This window comes from Callithrix jacchus, chromosome 6 (genome assembly GCF_049354715.1).
Source record: "Callithrix jacchus isolate 240 chromosome 6, calJac240_pri, whole genome shotgun sequence".
NCBI lineage: Eukaryota > Metazoa > Chordata > Mammalia > Primates > Cebidae > Callithrix > Callithrix jacchus.
The window spans coordinates 69,557,695-69,583,168 of record NC_133507.1 but is presented as its reverse complement, the minus strand read 5'-3'; the positions used below and the strand labels follow the sequence as shown (position 1 = coordinate 69,583,168).

Below are 25,474 nucleotides of genomic sequence, written 5' to 3'. Positions count from 1 at the left end.
TGGATCACCATACTAAAACGTTTACTCCACTATGGGCAGAAGGGGCCTATTTGCATATTAAGTGAAATTTTGCATATGAAATCCCATAAAGCAGCCATGTGAGGGAAAGAGGAGTTCTGACTCCTCTGTGAATGCTGCATGGAGCCTCCAACTGGGAACAGCTGAACAGGTCATAAAGGCATGGATAAGATCATCCTAAGGTCCTTGCCCATGTGCTTCCCTACCACAGGTGGGAGGGCTGTTGTTACTCTGTCCTTGTTGAGCATTGACAAGCAATGAAATAGACGAGGGGTAGCAGCAAGAAAGGAGGAAGAAAAAGGGTCTGGTTCTTTGGTCTTTAAGAATAGACCACTACTGGTGTATTTTGGGCTGCACATTTGCTGAGATGACATGTGCTGAGCCAGGTTGACATCTCTGGTCATTACACAGATTTAAATAACCAGAAAGAGGGGGGTGGAAAGGTTTTTCCAATTCCTTTCAAGGAAGTGTATTTTGAAGATATAATGTATCTGACATAACTTTCAAACCAATATACTGAGCTGAAGAAAGAGATCAGAAATGAAATTCTGATATATACTTAATCTACTTAAAAAAAATTGACAGGAAAAATAAAATTTCAGATGTTTTTTATTCAAAGGTTCTCAAAAGAAATAAAACAGAAAAGCTAACAATCTGATCAAATGTACAGTTCAAAAATGTCTTTTGGCGTTTAACAACAAGTCCTAGGAAAGAAAACTACAGAGTTATCTTGAACCGGACAAATAAGTTACCACTGGCAAGTCTGTGGCACTAGTAAAACAAAAATAAAAAATTAACTCTCTTGATCATATAGATATCTCTATGAAAATCTTTTTTTTCAATCTGTACAAAAGGTCTTTCTTCATAAATTAATTTTTTTTATAATTTAATGGCTGTCTACTATGTGATGTTTAACTGATTTTTTTTTTTTTTTTTATGTACAGAGGTTATGTTTCCCAAATCTTACCCAGACGAGTATGGCACTTAGTTCAGACATTCCTAGCAGCAGATTTCCCCTCCCCTCTAACCGAGCGATCAAATTTCTGTCTTAACTAATGCAAAAATATCAAGTAGTGAGAGACCCAGGTTTATAACTGTACTAGGTACAAGAGGGTGCTGCGTTCAGTCTGGACTTTGACAAAGCAGTAATATTCCAGGGAGCATAGAACCAATAATACCACAACTTTAAAAAAAATGAAACAAAACAAAAACAAAAACACATTTCTCTTATGACTATGTAATTTTCACTAGAATCTACACTTCTCAGAGCAGCAAGGACTTTTGAAACTATGAAATGTCACTGACATCTATCATCAAATACAAGCATAAAATTTAAGAACTAAAAAATACTCAAAAGAAATAACTGCTTAGCCCTAGCTCCTGAGCTAGGAGGATTTGGTCTGTGGAAACAGGGAGGGCCAGCAACCTGTCCCAGCACAAAAGAAAATAGACTTTGAGGTAGATAACTGATCATATACAGCTGACCAGACAAGTACACAGTTCTGGAAGACAACTTAATTTACCATTGCTTTTAAAACATATGCAATTGCCTTAATAAAAGAGCTTTAATAACAGTGAATTATCTTATATGTACTAAAGTAGAAATAACTGTATTTATGAATCAGGAATTTCATAGTTTCAAAATTGGTTTTCTTTACACTTGAACACTTGTAGTGATGATGTAAAGTGTGGCACTGCTTGGATCCAAATCTTCCTTCATGCTTGTTTGTGTGTGTCCATACATCAATTAAAATTATAAAACCTAAATGCAAAGGTACAAAAAAGGCACATTCTCCTAACCGCAAACTGGTCCGGCAAAAATAAAGAGCACAGAAGATGTGATGCTGAGACAAGTTGGAGCTACTGGTTACTGGCTCTTCGGTCTTTGGTGAAGTTACCTTTAAAAGTGCCAAGTCATTTTTATTTTTCAAATTTACCTAATAGAGAGAGAGAGAGAGAGCTAGTAGCCAATCATTTTGCTTCTATTCATATCTCAGCTTATGTTTGAAGATAAATCCTTACTTTTAGCTTTTGCCACTTTGTTGCAATAGCAACATTTTTCGGTTTGCCAGATTTCAGGCATAATTCTCACTCTAAAGCACTATCATTAGTATAAAGGAAGGACAAAACATTCAGTGACTCCCCTCCCCCGCCCCCCAACCCCAACCCCCAACGCTACCTACACTAAATCTAGAACATCTAGTTTTTTTTTTTTTCCTGAAAAAAGGCAAAAAAGACTTTACATTGCATCATACAGCAGATATCCTAAATCAGTCAAACTATCAGAGGAAACTGTTGGCGTACAGCCTTACAAACAATTTACCCTAATAAAAGTTCCCCAGTCAGAAAATGTGTTTCACACAAAACATTTTTCCCTTCTTGCATATCACTACCTTACACATTATGTGAAAAATCATTAAAAACACCTACTACATATTTAAAAAAGCCAAAATTTCAGCAACTTTTATTGACTACCTTTTAAAAGCCCTATGCTGCTGTTTTACAAGGCATAATAGACCAGCTCATTTGGTCAAAGCATTCTACATCATTAGTTTGAACTAACTTTTACTGAAACAGCTACAGCATCAAAAGAGTTAAGGCAAATTGGAATTCATAGAAAAGGATAAGACACTTCACACTACGTTGAAAGAAATACAGAAAGCTAAGAAAAGAGACACTGACGGCAACACTGAATTACAGCAACACTCGCACTGCAAGCACAGAACACCATGGGTGAAGTCGGACTATTTAAACTTCAGAAAGCCCATTTCATACAGCTGGAAAAAAAACCCACAAATTAAACACAAAATGAACAAAACCACAAAAATCCGGTCATGCACTTGGATAAGTCTTCATGGTCTTTGTGCATACCCAGGAAATTGAAGTTTTCTTTTCTTTTTTTTTTCTTTTTTCTTTTTTTTTTTTTTTTTTTTGCATCGTAACATTTGATAAAAATCTTTTGTTTTTGTTTTTTGTTTTTGTTTTTTTACTAAAATAAACCTGTTCGGGGGAACAGCTACTAGATGAATTTAAGGGTTTTATGCACCTTATAGAACTTATAGCAAAAATAGTTTTAGTTGATTTCATTATAAATAACGTTTTCAAGAACCTGTGCAAAACTGTCAATAATTTCCTAAAGCACAATTGATCAGAAAAAATCCATGATTGTTCAGCCTTCACACCCTTCTTCATGTAAGAACACCTTTCTGTACATCTGCAAGAGAAAAATAAAAGACAAATGCTTTTATAGATTTGGTGTGATAATACTACAGAGATCAGTAATCTGTTTCTTGTTTTAAAGAGATACACGTTTGACAAAGGCTATGCTCATCACTTGTGGTAGACTGATAAATGCAAACTCTAGAATAGAAGATTACTTTCAATGCCTCTCACATCCAGGACTTGCAAAATATTTTCTTCTCCAATTTAGAGTCAAATTCATGTGGGTCTCTAAAGAGTGACTTTATGAAGTCAAAAATACCTATCATCATCAGGGCAATCCAGAAACCAGGGTATTCTAAGTTCTTCACAGCTATTTTATGACAGACTGCATGACAAAGTGAAAAGTTTTGAAATTCGAGGTTCAAGTGAGAGCTGGAAATATCTTTCAATCTAAGGATATTGCCATTTATCTAAATTCATAATTAAGATGTTACTAAACTTGTAATGCTAGATTAAGCAACATCTTATGCTACAGGTCCTCCAGTTTATGATTATTAAAGCAATATAATACAGGATACTTATATTATAGGACAATTTTGGTAATTAGTGTTCTCTGATGTCACAGATTTTTATTTATTTCTTTTTAGTGGGGAGAGTAATCATACATTTGGCTTTAATATAAAGTGTTCTCTTTGGACAAAATGATTAATTTTAAATTCATAAAATCATTGATTTTAATTTTTCAACAAGACTGGATGCCTTGGCCATGATTAAAGCAGCAAGATAAATCTGAGTTATCCCAATCACTAGTTTGATTAAAAAAAAAAAAGCCCTATAGATTGTGCTTGATTAGAGCTCCCCCAGTCATGGAGACCTTTCCTTCATACCTCACAGTTACTTATTGGGTTGAAAGGTATATGGAGAATGGTCATTAGACGTCTCGACAGCCACCTGCTGTTGACCACTTGCCTCCTACAACAAAGCAGAATGGAGGAGACATGTTAGTGAAAAAACCTCAGCTCTGCTACTGAGGCCTGAGTCCAGCAGTGCCTTAAAAACAGTTACTCTTTAAATTTCTTCACATCATGTAGAGCTTTCAAAGTTAATGGTTTTCCTAAGCAGCTGGCATGTCTAATAGACCCAAAGCACCTCCCATCCAAATGTTTATGACTTTCCTATTCTTATCAAGCTATAGCATATCAAACAAATCTCTTACCCACTTATCCTCTGGGGACAGATGTAAACTGTATTTTGGTATTTTCAAATTTTATAATCTGAAATATGATATGCATATGCTGTATATAGTATGAAAACTCCAGTAGGGTCTATGGCTGTACCTCATAATCAAACATATGAATAGTTCTAGACTGGAAGGCATGAAGCAGCACAGTTAAGTGGGTTCAAGATTTTGTATCATTTAAGTTCAAGCTGGGTTTTGCCATAGGTCAGGTTTTATGCTAAAGTAGTTACAAATATAATTTTTATTTCTTTGAGTTTCAGATTGCAGATAAGGAATCGTGAGTTCTGGTAATTGTGGTTGTCAGTAATTGCACAAACAGAAGTAAAATACTACCACCACCACCACCACCACCACCACCTACTACTACCATTATCACCACCACCACCAGGCCAGAGTCCTATGATGCTTTTCTGGAATCAGAACCTTTAGGATCTGCCTAGTGCAGAAGATCAACTAGATTGACATAATTCCTTGAAATTTTAAGGATACTTTGCAGGAAAAGCTAAGCTTTCTCTCTAACCATAATTCAAATGCCAGACTTCTTTCATATCTTCCATAACAAGAACAGTTATCTAGCCATACTAACAGTCTTGTAAAAAGAGGTATAGTTTCTTCCTCATCCCTGTAGCAGTTCTGAAACAGCTTTATCTTTTCCACTAAGTATTTTAACTACAACTGATTTATTTTCATCATTATTATCACTGATATGATCTTTAGTACTGGGACTGCAAACTCCAGATTTATCTTTTTGTGCCTGTAGTATCATTTTATAAGAGACAAAGTAGAGACTCTGAGGGGTATGAAAGGCACTACAAGTGTAGAGAATATTTCTGGGAGTCTTGGAGGTGTGGCCTGTTGTCACCCTAATTTGTCAAGATCATAGCTCACTGCAGTCTCAAACTCCAGGGCTCAAGGGTTCCTTCTGCCTCATACTCCTCAGTAGCTGGGACTACAGATCCAAGCCACCATGTCTGGTAAATTTTTTTAAAAATTAATTTTTTTGTAGAGATGGGATCTTGCTATGTTGCTGTGGCTGGTCTCTAACTCCTGACCACAAGCAGTCTCCCTCCTCAGTCTTCCAAATTGTTGGATTACAGATATAAGCCAACACATCTGGCTAAACTCAATTGTTGATGCAAATATTTGATGTCTGGTAGATTTTTCTGAGTTCTATTTAATTTACCCATTTCTGAAAATACTTATAGCGAGAATGGTCACTGGATGGTCTCTACCAACCTCAACAGGAACTGCTGTCGTCTGCATATGTGCATACTGTGGCAAGTAGGCTCCTTGCATAGCTGATGTTGCAGGCATGTACTGGAAAAAAGGAGGAGGTCAGAATGGGCAATGGTAAACCATGCAAAATGTGGAGAAGTTGGGGGAATTGTGAGATATATATAAAGTATTTGTAAATCTCAAGGAAGAAATTTAAATGGGCTACCTTGAACCTTAAATATTGCATATAAATATGTCATATGGAAGGCAAACCGTTTTCTCCTTTTTGAATCTGTCGAACTAAAAATCCCACACTTCACTAACAAAGTGAAGATAAAAAAGTTTATCATGGGTGAAGATAAAAAAGTTTGTCACCCTCAAGAATTCAGTGTCACTGATGTGTGATTTTAGAAGATCTCTCCTCAAAGGATCTCATTATTTTCTAGCAGCTCCCTAAACTAGTACCTAGTACTGTTTCTACAGGTGGAGCCCACAGGGGTAAATGACCTATTAGACCTCTAACAGGTCACTGCAGATTAGGCAGCAGAGCCCTGCTTTTCTGACACTGACAATCATCCTTTCCCAAAGGCAGGAGAAATTTCTAGTCAATCTCACTGGGTATGTATGGCCCTGGCTTAGCCTCCACAAGAAACTACTGCTGGTTTTGAGTGTATGAAGGGAAAATGGACCACTCTTTGTTCTTTTAAGCCACCAGAGAATACAGGCTAAATTAACACGCTTTAGCTATCTTACCAGCAAAATGCTAAGTACTAAACCTGGAAGCTGATCGGGTGCCAGCTCAGCCTCACTACCCAGAGGGGTCTTCTGGACTTTGTTGAAATATTTCAATACTAAGATCATGATTCAATGCTCCCAAACTCCATAAAAGAAGAAATAAGCAAGAAATAATTTCCTGCTTTTATCACCTTGTATTATCTTCATCTTTTGCTTCATGACACTGCCACAGGGACAGTGGTACTAGATATAAATGACACTAGTCATAAAAGACTAGATGTGGTCATGTGTAGGTGCTACATTCTTGTTAAGGAGAGATACCCAGAGAATAGACTTTCAGTTCATCAATTAATCAAGAAATTGCTATTTGTTTTATGGAAGGTTATGTAGGGGGGAAAGACAGGGGATTAGACATAATCTGTTATCATAGAGCCTATCATTTGATAGGGAAGATACCGGCTGCATTAATTTACCCTCCTCTGTTTACAGGGACATATATTAATTTGCCACCTACTGTTCCAGTGCTGCCTAGCGACAGATGACTCATCTGCTGGGCCAGAGGGCTGATCATTGATGCGGGCTGTAGTGACATGGTGTGCTCCATTGAGGGAGTTAGCACGGCACCCTGGGGAGTTGGAGACAAGAGCAAAATTAGAGAAACTGAGGCAAGAGTTAAGATCCTGTAATGACTTTTGCAAAGGAAATGCCTTAGTTTGTTGAAGAACATGAAGCAAAAACAACCTCCCTCAATCTTGCAAATGGCATCATAAACAGTTTCCTAAAAAGCTTCTAAATTGCTCTTCCTGAGAGTTTTGTAAGAGCATTAGGGGAAATAATATCTTGGCATTCACTTCACAACAATCCCTGTATTAAAGCTGCTGTCCCTCCTCTCCCTTCCTTTCCCTTCACTTGTATAACTAGAAGCAAGCTAGTCCCGCAGGAGGAGCTATCATAAGAAAAACAAACTGATCATCATTGCCTGCCTAGGCTTACAAAATGATTTTTTAAAAAAAACTGGAAAAAAAAAAAAAGGGCAGTTGATGTTTTCTCCAGTCACAAAACAATATATTATATTTAATATGATCAATATAGTATCTTGTTTAACAATGTTCTATCCAGATGGTCATTTAGCTCAAGATCAGGTTGTTAGGATCAGTAACACATTTCTTCATTCACTCAGTGTTTCTCAGAACTTTAAGTTACATTTTGGTGCCTGGAGGGAAGGCAATTCAGAAATGATTAATAATCTGAGTCCAGATACTTTCATTTCATTTGAAACAGTGTTGGTCATTAAAAATAAGATTAAATATATTTAAGAAAATAGGAGGGAAAACAACAATCACTTCTAACTTAGCCAGTCCAATAGAACCACTGTTAGCTATGCCAGGGTACTGCTGCCAGATCCTAGCCTCTGTGTGTTTCTGTACAGGTTCAATCAGAGCATAACAACAATTTCATATCCTGGGTTTTTACTCTTAACTTAGCATCTATTCTAAGCACTGACCTAGCTTACTGCAAAACTACCATTATTATCATTTTTTAAATGATTACATTGATTGTATAAACCAAATTTAATGAATTCTTTATTTTTGGACTTTTGCAATCACCTCAATATCTGATAATGCAAGTATTCTGACATGTTTTACAAAAACTAATGTATGTTTTGGTATCACTGTACCTGGCATCCCTTAAAATACAATGTTATTTATTGATAATTAGACAATCTAGGACAGAGTTAGGTATACAGGCACTTTAATTCTGATTTAAATCAGGCAATTTAAAGCTGGGTGGGGAAAGGTAATGAATCCTCAGATAGCAACCTTCTGCATACATTCCTAATGCCTTCTCAAAGATGTTAAGCTCAGATATGTGCAGTCTTTTTCTGAAATGCTGCCAAAAAGAAAAAAGATATAGATGTGTGTCAGAGATAATGTTTGTTGTTCACACATTTCGAAAGAAAATTTTTTCCTTTCTTTTTTAACATGCATCATCAAAAAGCATGTGGTAACACGGAAATGACTCAGAAGCCTAGAAGATGGTGGAGGAGTTTTCTGCTCCTTTTTCTCATTCATTGGCACCATCTGTAATAGGAAGTCCTCAAATTCAAAGTTGATTTCCAAGCATTCCAAAATAGGATAGCATGGATTATCAGGGAGATAGATTGCTATGGGCATGTGTGGATCAGTGCATGTATATTAGGTACACATGTACAGGTAAGTGTGGATTTGAAGATGTGTGTGTGTGTGTGTGTATGTGTACATGTATAAATATATATGTATATATCACACAAAAGACATACATATATCAGAGAGCTCTTCTATGTTATCACCTAAACATGTTTTATCTGCTTCTTAAATGTCATCTCAACATTTCTTATCTGGAACCTGTTATCCCTGGATTGCTATTTCATATACAGGGTCTTACTTTGCAGTATCCACTTCAAAAGGTATCCCGAGACAAATTCCTGTCTGAACATAAGGTCAAGAATAGAGTTCTTTTTCTTTTTTTTTTTTTGAGACAGAGTTTCGCTCTTGTTACCCAGACTGGAGTGCAATGGCACGATCTCGGCTCACCGCAACCTCCGCCTCCTGGGTTCAGGCAATTCTCCTGCCTCAGCCTCCTGAGTAGCTGGGATTACAGGCATGCGCCACCATGCCCAGCTAATTTTTTGCATTTTTAGTAGAGACGGGGTTTCACCATGTTGACCAAGATGGTCTCGATCTGTTGACCTCGTGATCCACCCGCCTCGGCCTCCCAAAGTGCTGGGATTCTAAGCAACCAAATCTGTTTTTATTTGACGCAAATTGTGAACTGTATTGCTTATCAGGATTCCCATTTTGTATCAGTTACTAGAAAGCTTAGAGCCAAATCTGTGATCTTCTCATGTGAGCACACAGGCCATTGTGTTGGACATTCTTAGCCTTTTTGTAACTTTGTTCTCCATACTTATTTTTCAATTTTCCAACCCTTCTTTTAATTCAACAAACTAGATCTTATGTGTCTTTGAAAAACACATAAAATACAATATATAATAAGGTAAAGTATAACTCAATTTTAAAAAAATGTAACATAAATGCTCACATAATTAAGAAATCACATTTGTTATTTACTAAATAACGTGATGCCATTTTAGTATTTATAATCTCCATAGAAAGGTTAAGTAAAACTGATAAAAATATTCATCTCAGTTTTGAACTTTATATTTGCATTAAACAGAATGTAAAAAATGAGAGCTGTTTTATCCCAAGTACTATTAAAAATTTAGCCTCTCAATTGAATGATGTCTATAGACTGGGATGAATAAGAAAATGGTGCCTGCCTCAAATATGATGTATTTTAAGTTCTTATAGAAAATTTAGTATCTTCTACCAAGTCGTTTTACAACAAGGATGAGAAGTTTTATAATACATTTGTACATTCTTGTATTCTATGTTTAAAATTTCCAAAATCCTATACCACCCTTGGCAAATGGTTTTAACCCAGAGAGAACATACATACAGCTTACTTGTAAAACAAAAAGTCATTAAGATGAAAAACTTACGGGGTGCTGTAGAATATATGGTTGGGGTTGCATCCAAGAAGGACTTTGCACCTAGAAAGGGGAGGATTTTGAAAGAAATATTGATTTCCATTGAAAAGCTTACCTATTTCTTTAGAACTCTTTTTAATCATGTTAAAAAATCTACAGAAGGAAAACAAGGAAACAATACTATCAATGATTAAAAAGATAAAGGCAGTTAGAATTCTTGGCAAACTGGTCACTCTGAATAGGATGAAATGATTATTTAGCAACAATTTCTATTTGCCCACTCAAGAAGTAATTATTGAGTGTCAGGCGACAAAGAGAAAAAGGCAAAAAAGACATGGGCCCCACCCCTAAGAAATTACTATCTATGCAAGGGAGATAAACACAGAAATAACTGAGTAATGAAAAGCATTAACAGTCAAGGTACAAATTAGGTGCTTAGAAATACAGATAAATGATGATTAATTCCAGCACATCTTATAAGAAGCTAATCCTTAAAGTATGTGCTTATTTAATACAAATAACCAAATTCAATTTCTCTTTGATACCTAGGACATTAGTTTTAGAAATCTTATATGGTGGTCAATGATTTCTAGTTAGTGCAGAAATTCAGATTAAGGAAATTAAACTTCGGTAACTAGATTTTGACATCTATAGTCAAATGGGCATCCACACAGTAGACCCTCCGAATTGAGAAATAAGATGTGAGAGTCAGGTTTCGTGGCAGGAAAGCAAGTATGTGTAGTCTGCCACTCAAGAGAAAAATGTATCAGCCCATTTCTTGATGACTGGAGCTTTCCAGAGTCGATGTAATTTTATAGTAAATTTAAGTTTCTAATTCTTAACAACAAAGCCCTCCTGCATTTTACCCCCTATTGTTAACTCCAGAGGTTCAATAGAGAGGATATGGGGAAGAGTCATGGGGGAAGAATGTATTGTGATTTACCTTGATAGCAGAGCCCCGATACTTGTTTTCTCTGGTTTCCTTTGCCACCTAAGGCAGACCAAAGTTAAGTGCTTCTGCCTTGTTAACATTTCAGTTATCTGGACTGTAGCCTTTCCCCACTGGGGTATTGGTGGTTTCTTGCAGCTGCCAATTTCTCAAATCCAATTGCATAAGCTTATGGTGGTTTACTGGAGAAAGGCCCACTCCAACACGAGTGCAGGGCCTTCACTGGATAAATGATGGAAAGGCAAACAACTCCCTACAGACCCTAATTTGGGCCAGATGCCCCCATTTTTTAAATATGCTTCAGTGGTCTTAAAAATCTAATGGCTTACAGCATTATGGGGTTAGGGAGCTATGACATCTAATCTAATTTTCTTTCTTAAGCAGCAAATCAGCTGCTGTCCATTTCTATTCCTCAATTTTCTAATTATAAAATGGGAATAATAATGTTTTGTAAACTCTTCACTATTGGTTTTTAACCTCTTTAGGGTCATGGAGCCCTCTGAAAACCTAATTAGAGAAAAATAAATTTTCCCCCACTTAATTGCACATATACAAGCAACATTTTGCAAACAGGAGTCAAACATCACTTAAAGCTCATCCACTAATCCTTCTAGGTCCCTGAAGTTATGGGGTTAAAAATCAGTCTTAGAGGATATGGCACTGAGTGTCAGGCAATGTGGTGATATTCCGTAAGTATCTCAGAGAAATACAGAATGCCCAGTAGAGGAAATAAGGCCGTTGAAATAATACGTTGTTTCCAGTTAGCTATATCAAATTTTTACTGATACTGATCTCCTAATTTTTATTGTACAAAATGATTCTGTGGCCAAAATACACACTGGTTTTATATTAAAGAGGGAAAAAGAGGTGTTGAAGCAATGTGTTAATAGCTGTAATATTTATAGCAACATAAATTCAAATTAATATTTACAATCTTTCATTTGCCTGAGAATAACTTACCCTTGCCCCTATTTTTAGTAAGATATAAATGACAGAGGTTTCCAAGTTCAGACAGTTAAGAAAGACTACCTTCTCATACCAGACACAGGAATTATTTATTAGGGAAGTGCACTAGAGCAGATCTCACTATATAGGCAAGGAAAGGGTAGGAATCTTAAATCCAAAATAACTAAAGGGAGATTAAATTAGTAGATACTATGCCCAGCAGAATGAAGCACCAGAATAAGTAATGTAAGAACCCAGAGAGAATAAAGAAAAGAAAATGAGTGACATCTCAGGGAAGGGAGGCTATAAGAGCCTAGAGGCCTAGGAGACTGTGAATGATACTGTCAACCTTCAGTTTTAGCATATCTAATCATTTCTGTTATTCAAAGCCATTTTTATGTTTTTAGACAGAATTAGTTTTATGGTATTACTTATTTTGGCCAATTCATTATTTAAAAGTATAACTAACATACTCATTATCAACTACCTAATCCTGCATATTAATGATGATCAGAACAGTCATAGCTAACATTAACTGAGTGCTAATGATATGCCAGGTCCTCAGCTGGGCTCTTTACACAGTCTGTCTCATTTGGCTTTTATAATTCTCTCAAGCCTATGAGATAAACACTATTATTATCCCCATTTTAAAGATGAGGAAACTGATGCTTATAAAGTTAAAATAACACAACTATTAGATTACATATTGTAGTCCCCTAACCCCAGAAATTAGGGCTACAACACCTAATTCAATTGTTTTAAAATCAAGAATACAACAAAAATTTAGTCACACAGGATCCCGACAGTCGATGAAAGGGAACTCTGCTCCCACATGTCTTGCAATTGAACTCCATTATGAGACTCCTATCTGGGCCCAGGCAGTAACCCTGTTAGAGGTTCTCTGACACAGGAGGAGAAATGCACGTACACCACTGGGTCCATGGCAGACAGGAGCTACCTTTGCATTAAAATCAAATCAGTATAATAAATAACAAGTAAGCTTCATGAGTTTTTGTTTGTAAGTTGGGAATTTAAGGTAAAACCTTCTCACACGAAAACCTAAACAGAAAGTCACATCCTTTTTGCTTTTATATTTTTGCCTTAAATGTCAGCTGCATTGCACACTTAATGTTACCTACTAGAGACACATCTTTGTTTACTTCTTTTATCAGTTCCTGCTGATGAGTAGACAAAAGCAAGGGTACGCGCCTACTCTGTATTATATCTAATGGCAATTATCTTAAGTTTCAATTTTTGGGACACATGGTGTCCAAAAGCAGTGCCCTTTGGTGAAGGAAGTGTTTGGGTTCACTCCAGTGCCAAAATGCTATGATTCCAAGGACTGACCACTGACAACCATCTTCCTTTGCTTTACATTCTACTATACATAAAAGTAAATCACTCTGCCAAATACAAAGCAGCTCATACTAAATTGGGTATCCAAGCTGCATAATATTTGACTCAAATTTCATTATAAGTGCTCAAAATTTTAAGACACATAAAAATGTAGCAGAGATTCATGGTCCACAAGTGGTTATATTGCTGATGAATCCTAAGGGTACAAACCTGGTAGGCAGATACAGGAGATGCAATATAGGGTGTAATAGAAGTTTGAGTGATCATTCGGTTTGTAGCAATACTGTATGGTGAAGGATAAAATCTAGAACAAACACAAAAGCCTTTATTAAGTAATCCTTTATATAGAATAATTCATGGAACAAATGTCTGATATTTTCCACCTTCACATTTTCTCTCAAGCCATTATGCATTTATCTTAATGACATACCCGTTCTGTAGAGCAGCTGTAGTTGGGTCGTAAGTAAGTGTCATTCCAGCCTATGGGAAAGAGAAAGAAATATAAACATTCATCTAGAAAGGCATGATTTAAAAATTATATTTCTAGCCAGGTGTGGTGGTGTGCACCTGTAGTCCCAGCTGCTGGGGAGGCTGAGGTAGGGGATCCCTTGAAGCCCAGGAGTTTAAGGCTGCAGTTAGCTATGATTATATCACTGCACGCTAGCCTGGGCAACAGAAAGAGACCCTTGTCTCTTTAAAAAAATGTTGGGGGAAGGGTGCGGGTTTGTTCTTAAGTAGTATTTGATAAAATTGGGAGTTTACGTTAGCCAAATAAGTGTAAATATGAAAATTAATCTCTAGACTTGCACTGTCCCATGTGATAGTCATAAGCCACATGCAACTATTTAAATCCACATGAAAAATCAATCTCTCTAGCATACTAGCTACATTTCAAGTGCTCAGAGAGTCACTTGTGGCTGGCAGCTGTCACTGGACAGTGTTGATTCTAGAACACTTTCCCTAGACATTCTCGGATCAATATTATTATTGTTTTTAAAATAATAATTCATGGAAAGTCAATACAGGGAAATGGAGGTCCAGCATTTTATTAGGTAATTGAGGGTTTAAAAAAAAAAAACTATTCAAAAGAGAGGTTAAAAAAAAAACAACTCAATGATAAATACACTATTTATAAATAAATAATTATAATATTATTTAGGATAATTTCTTTTAACCATAAACCCCTCTAAGAAACCATGCCAACCTGGGCAACATAGTTAGATCCTACCTCTATAAAAAATTTAAAAAAGTAACCAGCAGTGGTGGCATGTCCCTGTGGTCCCAGCTACTCAGGAGGCTGAGGTGGCAGGAGTGCTTGAGCACAGGAGTTTGAGCTATGACCACACCACTGGACTCCAGCCTGGACAATGGGGATCCTGTTTCTTTCCTTTTTCTTTTTCTGAGATGGAGTCTTGCTCTGTTGCCCAGGCTTAAGTGCAGTGGAGTGATCACAGCTCACTGCAGCCTCTGCCTCCTGGGTTCCAGCGATTCTCTTGTTTCAGCTTCCCAGGTAGCTGGGATTACAGGCATGAGCCACGATGCAGGGCTAATTTTTGTATTTTTAATAGAGATGGGGTTTTGCCACGTTGGCCAGTTGGTCTCGAACTCCTGACCTCAGGTGATCTGCTCATCTCAGCCTCCAAAAGTGCTATGATTACAGGCATGAGCCACTGTGCTCAGCCTACAGAGACCCTGTTTCTGAAAAAAACCAAAAACAAACCCAAAACACTTGTGTTTTTCTTATGAATTAGAATGCTCTTTTACTTCATGTGTAGCTAGCTGGTAAACACAGCTGTTTCCACCACCTATCTGTCCATCTGGAGAACCGCTCTGTTATCCCCATGTATAATGAGAAGAATTTTAATTTGACATCACTTGAATTATAATGTACCAACAGGAAGATTTAATCCTGGCACCTATTTCAGAAATGTAGTGGCCAAGTTAAGATGCCTTTTATGTTACTTTTCATGTGAGCATTCAAGATCACACACACCCCCCACTAAAGTTTCAAGAAAGGACTTACAAGTCTCACCTCTCCTTCTCTATGCCATGGTCTTCCATTAGGGATGTATTTGTTTGGGTTCTGTCTCTTTTTCTGTCCTCCATCCGCAAACTTACACAATAAAGGTTCTGTGGGGGCTAAGTAAACAGAAAAATAAAATGAAACCACAATTATATAGTGTATGTGGATGGCAAAATGTATTTAAAAACTAGGAATAGTGTTCATATTATAAGAAAATTCAGATAACACTTTTAGGCAAAAGTAGTTTACTCAGACCCTTGTAAAATTATCCAATGGCAAAAAACACAGTGCAGAAAAAAATACTAGTTATTATTTCTGAACCAGAGTGTAATCAAAACATTTAAAGAATCCGAGGAAGCAAAGGATCTTTCAATTCACTTTCATGCTTAAGAGCAGACACATTTCTTTTTGTTTTGGGCCCTCTCCAATTCTACTTCTGGACTGACACCAAAATAATCTTCAAATGTAAATAGGTTTGTGCCATCCTCCCCTTCCTCAACTTATAACGGTCTCGCAGCTTCCCACTATAATTCCTAAGAGAGATATTCAGTTCTCACAGTAGAAAACAAGCTGCCTCTACACGGCTCACACCATAGTTTTATTCACAGCATTTGTAACAACTGATGAGTATGGTTACTTGTTTGGTGTCTGTTTCCCCTTCTAGACTATAAGCCCTAGAGGGGAGGTAACGTTGCCTGTTTTGTCCATCACTGTATCCCCACTGCCAAAGTGTCTGGACATTCGTAGTTGCTTATTACATCTTGGTTGCATCAACGAATGAACAGAAGTAGGTGTCATTTGTTTATTTTTGGGCTATGTCAGGAAGATGGCTGTTATGAGAAAGCTAAAAATACGTGTCCACCCTATTTAAAGGTTTTTCTGTGCCTTTACTCAATCCCACTGGATATTGTTTTACTATATATCTATGTATCACTATATATAGATGTGGATATATTACTATATTACCATATGTATAGTAATATAATACTTTTAGTATTCCATATTGATACATATTACTATACATATAACACATATTACTATACATTATATAATATGTAACATTACTATACAGTACTGTATAGTAAATCATTACTGTACATATAGTATATGTAATGTTAGATATTATATAATTATAGTAATATATATACTATATTACTATACACAGTAATATATAGTATTATATATAGTAATATAGTCATATATAGTAATATATAACGTATATAACTATATATCATATATGTAGAGATATAGTATATAGATATATAGTAATATATAAGTATACATTACTGTACTATATATTATACGCTATATAATATATATTATTATAGATCTATATATTTTTTAACTCTAATGAGTATATATCCTTTAAAATAGCCACTACATCTTCTGCTTTGCTGTGAGGCAAACATAAAGAAGGCTGCAGTGAGCTATGACCACACCATATGACCACACATCTGCTTTTCTGTGAGGCAAACACAAAAGCAGAAGATGTAGGGCTCTTCTAAAGGATATATACTCATTAGGGTTAAAAAAAAAAAGTCTACAAACAGCACAATAGCATACCAGTGACTTTTCCTTTTCATTGCTTTCCTGCAATAGAAATAGCACTGTATTCCCGAAAGTTGTGGATTTTTCCATTTCTAGATAATGTCATAAAGGCAATCACACCTTCCTGTCTGGTTCCCATATTCTGTCCTTTGTCTACTATAGAACCATGATTACTACTTTCAAGTTCTGTTTCAAAGTTAAATAACCATGAAGAGAAAAATATTACTTGTGGAAAATTTACTCCTTTCTCCTGTGCCTCTTATTATCCTAATTCATCTCTTATTTTATTTCACGATTACCCACCCACTAATGACAGGGTGGAAGCAGTAGTGTCTCTCAACACTTCTCTGCCAAAAAACAAAACAAAACAAAACAAAAAGCCCAACTGTAACTCCTCCTGGGTGAGCTGTCTGGGCTGTTGCCTGGCACTCCTTTCTTCTTTACCTGGTACGAATGACTCCAGAGGGATGGGTTGGAATGCCAACTCTAATGACAACTGGACTATGGATATGAGGAGTTAGGAACAAAAATGTTAGGTGTCTGGTGAGAAAATCAGCAAGCCTTGGCCCAATCATTCACAAAGAGGCCCTTTCCCTATCTTCTGACTCCATCCCTGTCCTCTTTCCTGAACAAGAAACTTCCATTTAAGGCAAAGGGGTGTGATGCGAGCTGGACTGAGGCCAAATCCCAGACTGCAGATGAACTACACTATTCATCTTTTCAAAAAAAAGGCGCCGACTTTGGAAATTTCTACCTTCATCAGCAATCACAGAAGGTAAATAAATAGATGAAACGAGGCAAGAGAGCTTCCTAATCACTGATGATACTTTTAACTCTACAACCAGACTCTTAAGAGATAGATGGAAATTAGGGCTGAAAATGCAGAGCATCCAAGAAGGAGAATGGGAATGGTAAACCATTAAGACTTACTTTACACCTGGAAGAAATTACCAGTCATCCTTGCCTTTGTAGGCAACCAAAAAAAAAATGCTGCTTACAATTCCAGTACTGAGACTCCCCTTGATCTCCTGGGTCAACGTGTTAGCAGATGCATGTGTATGTCTAGAAGGGGCTGTGGCTGCTGGGGGATGCCTCACCTTGATATCTATAGACAAATCAAGAATTCAGAGAGAAGCAAGATCCCACTCTTCACAGATCTAGAGAGGTTTATCCACTAACATTTGAGGTTTTAAGATGCTTACTCCACATAATCTCATAGAACAAGAGAGAAGATCATAAATTCTGTGGTGCTGGCACATAGTGGGTCTTCTCTAAAAGAGATGCTTTTATCTAGAGGGTTTATGAAAACGAAGTCCTAGACTGAAATTTAATTTTTTTTTTTTAAGATGTTACTTGGCTCAGCAAGTGATGCCAACTGGCTGTTTTCTTCCATTAGCATAATTTCTTTCAGAGACAGTAAATGATCAGGTTGGACTCATTCTAGAAGTTCAGCTCAGGCCACCTAAACAGGCAGGTGTGAATGAAAGCAGGTAAGCAGACAGACCCTGGTGCCTGCCTAAGCTCAACATGTGCTGAATGACCAAGTGTCCCTATCTGTGGATAAGGTTCTTCTAACACATTTTCCTTCATCTAGACTCTGGCCTGTCATAGAAAAAGAAATCTCAGGTGACAATAAAGCCTGCTAAAAATGTGTAATGATGAGGTAAAAATCAAGGGAGTGATGACATGTTTGCACATAGATCATTTAAAATGAAACAAATAAAAGGATGTAGCTGAATCTTTCAAAAAATGAATTACATTTACTACATGATTCTACACTGTCATTAAGCTATTTTTTCCCCTCTAAAAGCAAAAAGGGAAGTAGTTACAATAGTTTGTGTACTGGCAGGCATCCTGTATCTTAGGAAAACTAGCTTTTCAAGAATTATAACCAGTAAAAGTTCTGAGATAGCAACTGGCTGCTTGTTTTGGGGAAATCGGAGTACCCCAATATTCCATGTGAAGCAATATAAAATTCGAACAGCTTCTTTCCCCTTTAAAATTCTCTTTGGTCTATTTAACCATCAAAAATTTAACTTAATGTCTACTTGTGCCAAGTACACAAGAGGTGGGGACACAGTGGTGGATAAAACAAGGTCCTTGTGTCCTTGGGGCTTGCAGTTTAATGCAGAAGAGAGTGTACCTAATCTCATGAAAACGCATTTAGTCTTTTACGGAATAGAGCATTGTCTTTAGAGGGATTTGTTTTCAATAAAAATGCTACCCAGAAGCAAAATACTTTTGATGCAGAAACATCTGTAGTTCTTTGACAATTGCTGTTCCATTTACTTGAATGACATTATTAGAAACAGCTTCTCCCTGTAAGTTCTTAATGTTTTATTCATTAAAAAGGTTGTACATGTGACCCAGGAAAGCAAATTACATGAAGATTTAAGAATTTTCTTAGTATTTTAGGTGGCAAAAGGGCCTGATTTACTCTAATTGATATATGGTCTTACCATGATGTTCAGTGAGGTTTAGATGGTCTCAGTTAGATTTTTAGGTAAGAAAAACAAACAAAACACACAGATGTCATGACCCCCTTATTTTTAAGTGTGTGTGAGAGATCCTTATTTAGCCAGCATCTCCTTGGCTTCTACCAAACCAGTGGTAGTCCCTGGTTTGCCTTTTGGAGCCAAATACACAGGTTCCAGGTTGAAGAATTGGGAGATCCTATGTGATTGTAGCTTGTTCTATAGAGTGGACCTTTTAGCCGAACTCCAATTGTTTTTTTACAAGGTAGATACTGAAGACCAGCAAGCAGAAAAGGAAGTGCCATAAATACTAGTCATATGACTCTGAGTGATAGGCAAGTTTGGGCAAATTAACATAAAAAATTAATATGTAACTGTCAAACTTCTATATGTATGGTTAATTTTCCAGATTAGCAACTTTTTGCCTTATTCTACAAAGCAATGATTACAAAGCGTTCTGACAAATGATTTGTGATTTAAGATGTATTCCTGTATTAAAGTACTATAAAAATTATATAACCTATCCTTAAATCTACTGATTTTGCCAAATATGCAGAGTATTCTAGTATTCTAGGCTAGATTTCCCTTTAATTCGTTAGCTGTGATCTTTTGGGTTTGTAAAGGGATTCTCATTCTCATCACCCAAGACTAAAGAGTTATTTTCCTGTTCATCAGAACCAACAGGAACATGCATCTCCAACAGCTTGACAACTGCAGTGTTACCTTGAGCATTTGTTAAGGGCCGCAGGCAACACTGCAAGTGCAAACACTGATCTAATATTTTCTGGCATCTCTTAAGAGCCATCTAAGGTAATTATGTTACTGGATTCTTCAAGCTGCTCTCAACAGTGATTTGACAGTGGGATGATCTCTTACACAAGCCTGATTTTGTGGTACTAACAGTCTCTCCTGATAGACTGTGAACTCCATGGGTAAGGCTCAGGTTGACTGACTTGCTGCCTATCTCCACCAAGTATTTTCTGTACTGATCTTCTGAAACTTAACTCTACACTGATTTGTGCTCCAATGTCTTTCCTTGATAATTGTACTAAAAAATCACTTCTAGAATGCCTTTGTAGCTCATGATGAGATCTGCAAGTCCTTCTCACTTATCTGACAGCTTGGAGGACTGGAGCTCTCTAAAGTTTGTAACAGAACAGATCTTTTCCTCAGTGTGTTCTAACGAAGATCTTCTCCATGCTTTTCCCTATCAGATGCTGAAAGCAGTTAACAGCTGGAGAAACTGCCACTTCCAAACTTCCATCTTTCTAGTTATGCTGCATTTTACCCTAATCAACGCACAGTAAAATGTAAACTGCACTTGACAGAAGATTCTCCGTCCATTGTTGAAAACTAGTCCACTCAGCAACTGTAATTAGCTTTCTTTCTGATAACGTTGGCTACTGTCAACTTTCCTCAATTCACAAAATGCAAGAACTAGCTGCTGCTTTTAAAACATTTCAATAAGGATCCAATAAATATTATCTATTTTTTTAGCACAGTATCATTTCCTGTTTAAGCCGTCTCCTTTCTAACCAAATTCTATTGACCTACTCAACCAGTAAGCAGAGCTACAGCTTCTCTCTGTGGATGTTCTTCCTCCATTGGCTGTTTTGGGTTCTCCTCCTCTCCAGTGTTGTTTCTATCTTCTACCAAGTTTGAGGAGAGAGTAACATTTGTAATATCATCATGTTAAAATCATGTTACCTGATTATATACAGTCATGCTTTGCTCCTGCTGGCTTTGAATTTTCTTCTTACTGGAATTTTCCCTCACCTCACTTCCCAGCCCATCAACAAAGAGTTGTGTATCAGTAAAACAATGATTTGACAATATTAAAGTCATGTTAAATACAAAACAAAAACTCCATACCTCCCATGACTCCCAACAAACATATTTTAATTTTCTGTATTTACTACTTTTCTAAGTCTATGTAGATCCATTTATTTTTCACATTTCCAACAATAGGTCCTTTTCTTCTACCATTTATGTTGTGGATCCTTCCCCACCTTGTTTAATGGTAACAGAGTATTTTATTTGTATAGATTCTTTATTATTTTAACGAACACTGCAGGAACATCTGTGTGTGTATCCTAATCTTTTTAATACCAGTGCCAACTGCTGTAGTGGTGGGTGCACTCTATGGTGGTATACTAACCAGTATTCTAACTGGCTCATAATTAGTCTCCATGGGTTTACAATTCTGCTTTGGTATATACTAGCTAGTGACTCCAGGGAAGTTATTCAATGTCTCTGTCTCAAAATCTGTGAAATAGGGATGATCATAGTGACCACTTCAAAAGATTGTTAAGTTAACAAGTGCTTAGAACAGCCAGTGTTCTTACTCCTGCAATAATAGGGGGAGCTCAAATGTTTGAATTACGGCTCTTCCTCTTGTTTTTGAATTAAGAAAAATTCTCAGGGAAGGGACACTTCTACTTCAGAAGTTCTAAATACTTCTAGGGACTGGCCTGTTATCCACGTGATTTGATTCTGAGAGATTTAAGGAGCTGGCTACAGTTGCTGCCTTCTTACAGAATTAAGAAATGTTGAAGTTATGGTTAAAGATGAAGTTACTGGTGAATGCCTTTTAGAAAACTGTTACACAGTAACACCTACATCTTTTACCCAAGAGCCTTGTGCTTTAATAAAATCTTACTCCATTATTTATTCCTCACTGGCAGAGCCTGAGAGTGAACGGGTGTAAAACGTTGATTTGTGAGGCTGGCTGTAGGCTGGGTGTGTGATTGATGGTGATAATTGTTGGAAGGTAGCCTCACCATAAGCCTGGTGTAGCACTCAAAAGCATCTGGGGCTAGAACACTGGCACATCTCCAGTTGTGGGCCCTTGCCACTTTTTAAAAACTAGTCTCCTTCTCAGTAGGAATGATTTTGAGTTCTGGATCTGCAAGACTGCCCTTGCACCCTGGCCACCCAGGCCTGTTCCAGCACTTTGGCTGTCACAACAACAATTCCTTTTAAGAGTACAGCCCTTGAAGGGTATAGCTCATGATGCTGTGTGAGTTCAGATCCATTCTGTTGTTCGTACTGGGTGAGGGAGATATGACTGCAGGTCCTGAAGGTACCAGAAACATTGCACATTTCTTTTGTCCTAGAGCTACCAAAATTTTCTGTTTTTACAGGGTAACAATGCTTAAGAGAAATATTAAGGGAACAAAATGGGCAATAAAAATCTTTGAAAAATCTCCAGGCCTTTTACTAGAGTCATAATTTTCCCTCTAAACATTATCTTTTCTGCTACCTGGCATAGGACAATGCCCTAATAATATCACTACACACAGAGAGTTGGGAAATGCGAGCAAGAGTGGTTTTCAAGCCCCAATTGGAAAAGTCAGAGTAACAGAGAAAGCAGATGTATAAAACAAGCTCAAGTCTTTGGAGGGAGTCTGCCAGCAGACACATGCATTTCACTGGGGCTCCTCTGTGACAAGATGAAGCTGTGAGCGATGTGGCAGAATGGTAACAGCGCAACACTGAGAATCTAACAGGCACTCCCTGCCCTTAGCACACAGGGACTTATTCACACTCCATTAACATCATGGAGAGCTTCAGATAGACAGATGGGAAATCATACTGTGTCCTGCAGCACCGAACACACTGTTAGCCTTTGTCTTTGAGAGGTGGTGCTGGTGGCAGTGGGTGGGGGAGGCATTTATCCAGAGAGTCAGGGCTCCAGAGCTGTTCTCAGCTCTAGGATAGTTCCAGCTCACATGCCATATGTATTAGTCTTCTCAAGGACTGCACTCTCTTCCAGGAAGATCCTAGAAGAGCATTTTTAGACAAACCACTGAATCATGATCATGTGTTTCAGTGTTTTTGCCTAAAGCATCTCCTAATTTGGACACTGGTTCTAGATAACTAAGGCTTCCCATCTCTTGTTTCTAATGTTCATTATGTGGAAAACTGCCATCAGAGTATTTCTGCATAATGGAATTTTTATCAAGCAAATATTAAGTGCTTGTTGAAAACCTCTAAGGAATTCACCTAGACGGTTCACAAAAAAGCCATGGGTTATTTCATCCTGGTTGGAGACCTCCCAGGTAAATCTGACTTACTATCAACCAACCACCTCCAATATTTCAGGAAAAAAATGCAGGATTTGGTGGGGAACGACAGAAGGAAAGGCCGCATAAACAATTCATCCCCCACCCAACAAACTACAATATACATTTAAAGAAACATCTGCTATAAGAAAAGATAAAGCCTCTTTTAAAATATGGTGACATCAGACATGAAAGCACAACATTTTAAAAGAGCATTTCAGAAAGCAGACTGCCCTAGAAATGGTGATGTGGTACATTAGATTTTTAGAGAACTGTAAATATGTGCTATATTATGTGCCATGCCCTACACCAGAATGGGACATGGCTGGCACAGGGGACTAGCCATGCCACCTGGGTATGGAAAGAATATGTTGGCAGGAGGGCAGGCGATGCAGAAGTGACGGCTCATGTGCATAGCTGACTTCCTCCTGCTTAGCCATCTAGAGACTTCCTTAAGAGTATCACAGCTAAGATGAGTTCATTGTTCAGTTTGTTCATTTTCAGAAACTATCTTTTGGGAATTGTGTCTAATGTGGGTTTCTTTTCTGTACTTGGCTCCAATGTCATGGGCAAACTGCCAGCCACACAAGAAACCAAGTACTCTGACAGGAACCATCCCAGATAATTCTGCTTATGCCAGCTAAACAACTTGCATCATTAAATAAACTGTCTTCTGACTGTATTTATGAAATGTTATGTCTGCCTAACAATGAGACGATATTATTCAAACATTCAAGTGGAGGCTCATTCAACTGACCCCTGCCTGACAATATTTTTGTTTTTCATCTAGTTCTACTGATAATAATCACATGCACTCCACAGAGAAACTGATGCTATGGAGTAGCCACTTAAGGGATATGAAGAAAGAACAGTATCTAATACACAAACTGGTATTCAAAAGAATTCTGAAGTTAGCATGTATACAAAAAAAGAAAATAATAAGTCCACAAAAGTTGAAAACTCTTTCACATGCTTTTTGGGTTTTCAGGTCTGCTGGGGACTTGTTTTTGGGAAAAGCTGAATTCACTGTGACAGTGTGTTTCCAAGTCTGGCATTATACATTTAAAATTCATGCCTAAAGGCAATTTAGCCTCCCATGCACAAAGGTGGTACTCAAAAAGGCCCTCAAAAAGCAATGTTTCTTGGGAGAAGCTCTGCATGAAAAATGCTCTTAGAAACCCGTTGGTAACTTCTGGTGGTAGGATGACACACAAGCTCCCTGAGCCCAGCACAAAATTAAAAAGAAAACACAGCTACTACCCGCAAAGAACATGCAATCTAATTGTCAACCAAGATTTATATGCTCAAAAGATCATTAAACGTTAAACATTCAAAATGGCACAAAATTAAGTGCTGCTTCAGCACAGAGAGAACAGCTTGACTGAAAAACTGAACCCCTGCAGTGATGCGCTCAATATAGAAGGAACTCATCTGTTTCTTGTGCTTCATTTGTAACTTGGCACACCTTGGAAGAAACTACTCTCTACTAGCTGTAAATGTGCAGAGGATCCTATGATCATTTACATGTGGTTTGAAAATCTAGGGCTTTTTTTTTCCTCCTTGAATGGATGTGACCAGTAGTCTGGAAACCTACTTCAAAGAAAACAGTTAAATGATAAAACCATAAAGTTCTTAGGGAAAAAAAGAGACTGTCTAACCTTGATCTGTGACACCCTGAGATCTACTTCACTCTCAAGGAAATGAAGATCTTTTGTTGTTGTTATTAATTTCGCAAACCATTCCTTCAACATGGAAGATCTTATCTTAGATTGATACACCATCAAAACAAAAGTTTCCTAGATGTTTCTCCTTCTCAAACTTTGCTTGTTGCACATAAGAATGAGTTAAGAAAGTGAAGACGTCACAAGTAGGTGGATGAGCAGGTGGTCACAAGGAGGTGGAACAGCCCCTTCAAAGGGAGTAATATGTGGCGCCCTGCTCATGCAAAGGCTGACACAGTAGAAGCAAGAAAACACCAGCTGGACACAGGAGCTCAACATCAGAGGCTGGCAGAGTAGGGTTTACAAAAGGCTCCCACATACAAAATTTCTTTTGTCTTTACTTGGGCAGAAGTTAAAAACATTATTTTCTCTGTTTTTTTTTTCAACTCTACTGATGTTGATGGGAAAACAATACTAACTTAAAAAAAAAAAAACAACGAAGCTCTTCCACTAGATTAAGTTTTTGGGAATAATGTACTTCCAGGTTTTATATTT

The 25,474-nt window shown here is 37.3% G+C and overlaps 1 protein-coding gene across 20 annotated transcripts in view; it reads right to left on the bottom strand.

Annotated features, from left to right (window-relative positions):
• Positions 1–609: 609 nt before the first annotated feature.
• Positions 610–25,474, bottom strand: part of RBMS1 (RNA binding motif single stranded interacting protein 1) — a 215,968-nt gene continuing 191,103 nt past the window's right edge. For 5 of the 20 annotated variants that reach the window (XM_017973436.4, XM_017973437.4, XM_017973443.5 and 2 more), the window contains 9 exons: positions 15,173–15,288; positions 13,580–13,629; positions 13,360–13,453; positions 10,843–10,890; positions 9,912–9,962; positions 6,885–6,995; positions 5,657–5,737; positions 4,068–4,152; positions 2,458–3,232 (listed from right to left, as the gene is read on the bottom strand). In XM_017973436.4, coding sequence (XP_017828925.1) covers positions 4,075–4,152; positions 5,657–5,737; positions 6,885–6,995; positions 9,912–9,962; positions 10,843–10,890; positions 13,360–13,453; positions 13,580–13,629; positions 15,173–15,288 — 629 coding nt within the window. In that variant the 3' untranslated portion in view covers positions 2,458–3,232; positions 4,068–4,074. Of the gene's footprint in view, positions 3,233–4,067; positions 4,153–5,656; positions 5,738–6,884; positions 6,996–9,911; positions 9,963–10,842; positions 10,891–13,359; positions 13,454–13,579; positions 13,630–15,172; positions 15,289–25,474 lie in introns of all 20 variants that reach the window. The other 15 variants (XM_008998816.5, XM_078327556.1, XM_078327564.1 and 12 more) reach the window with 5 other exon arrangements.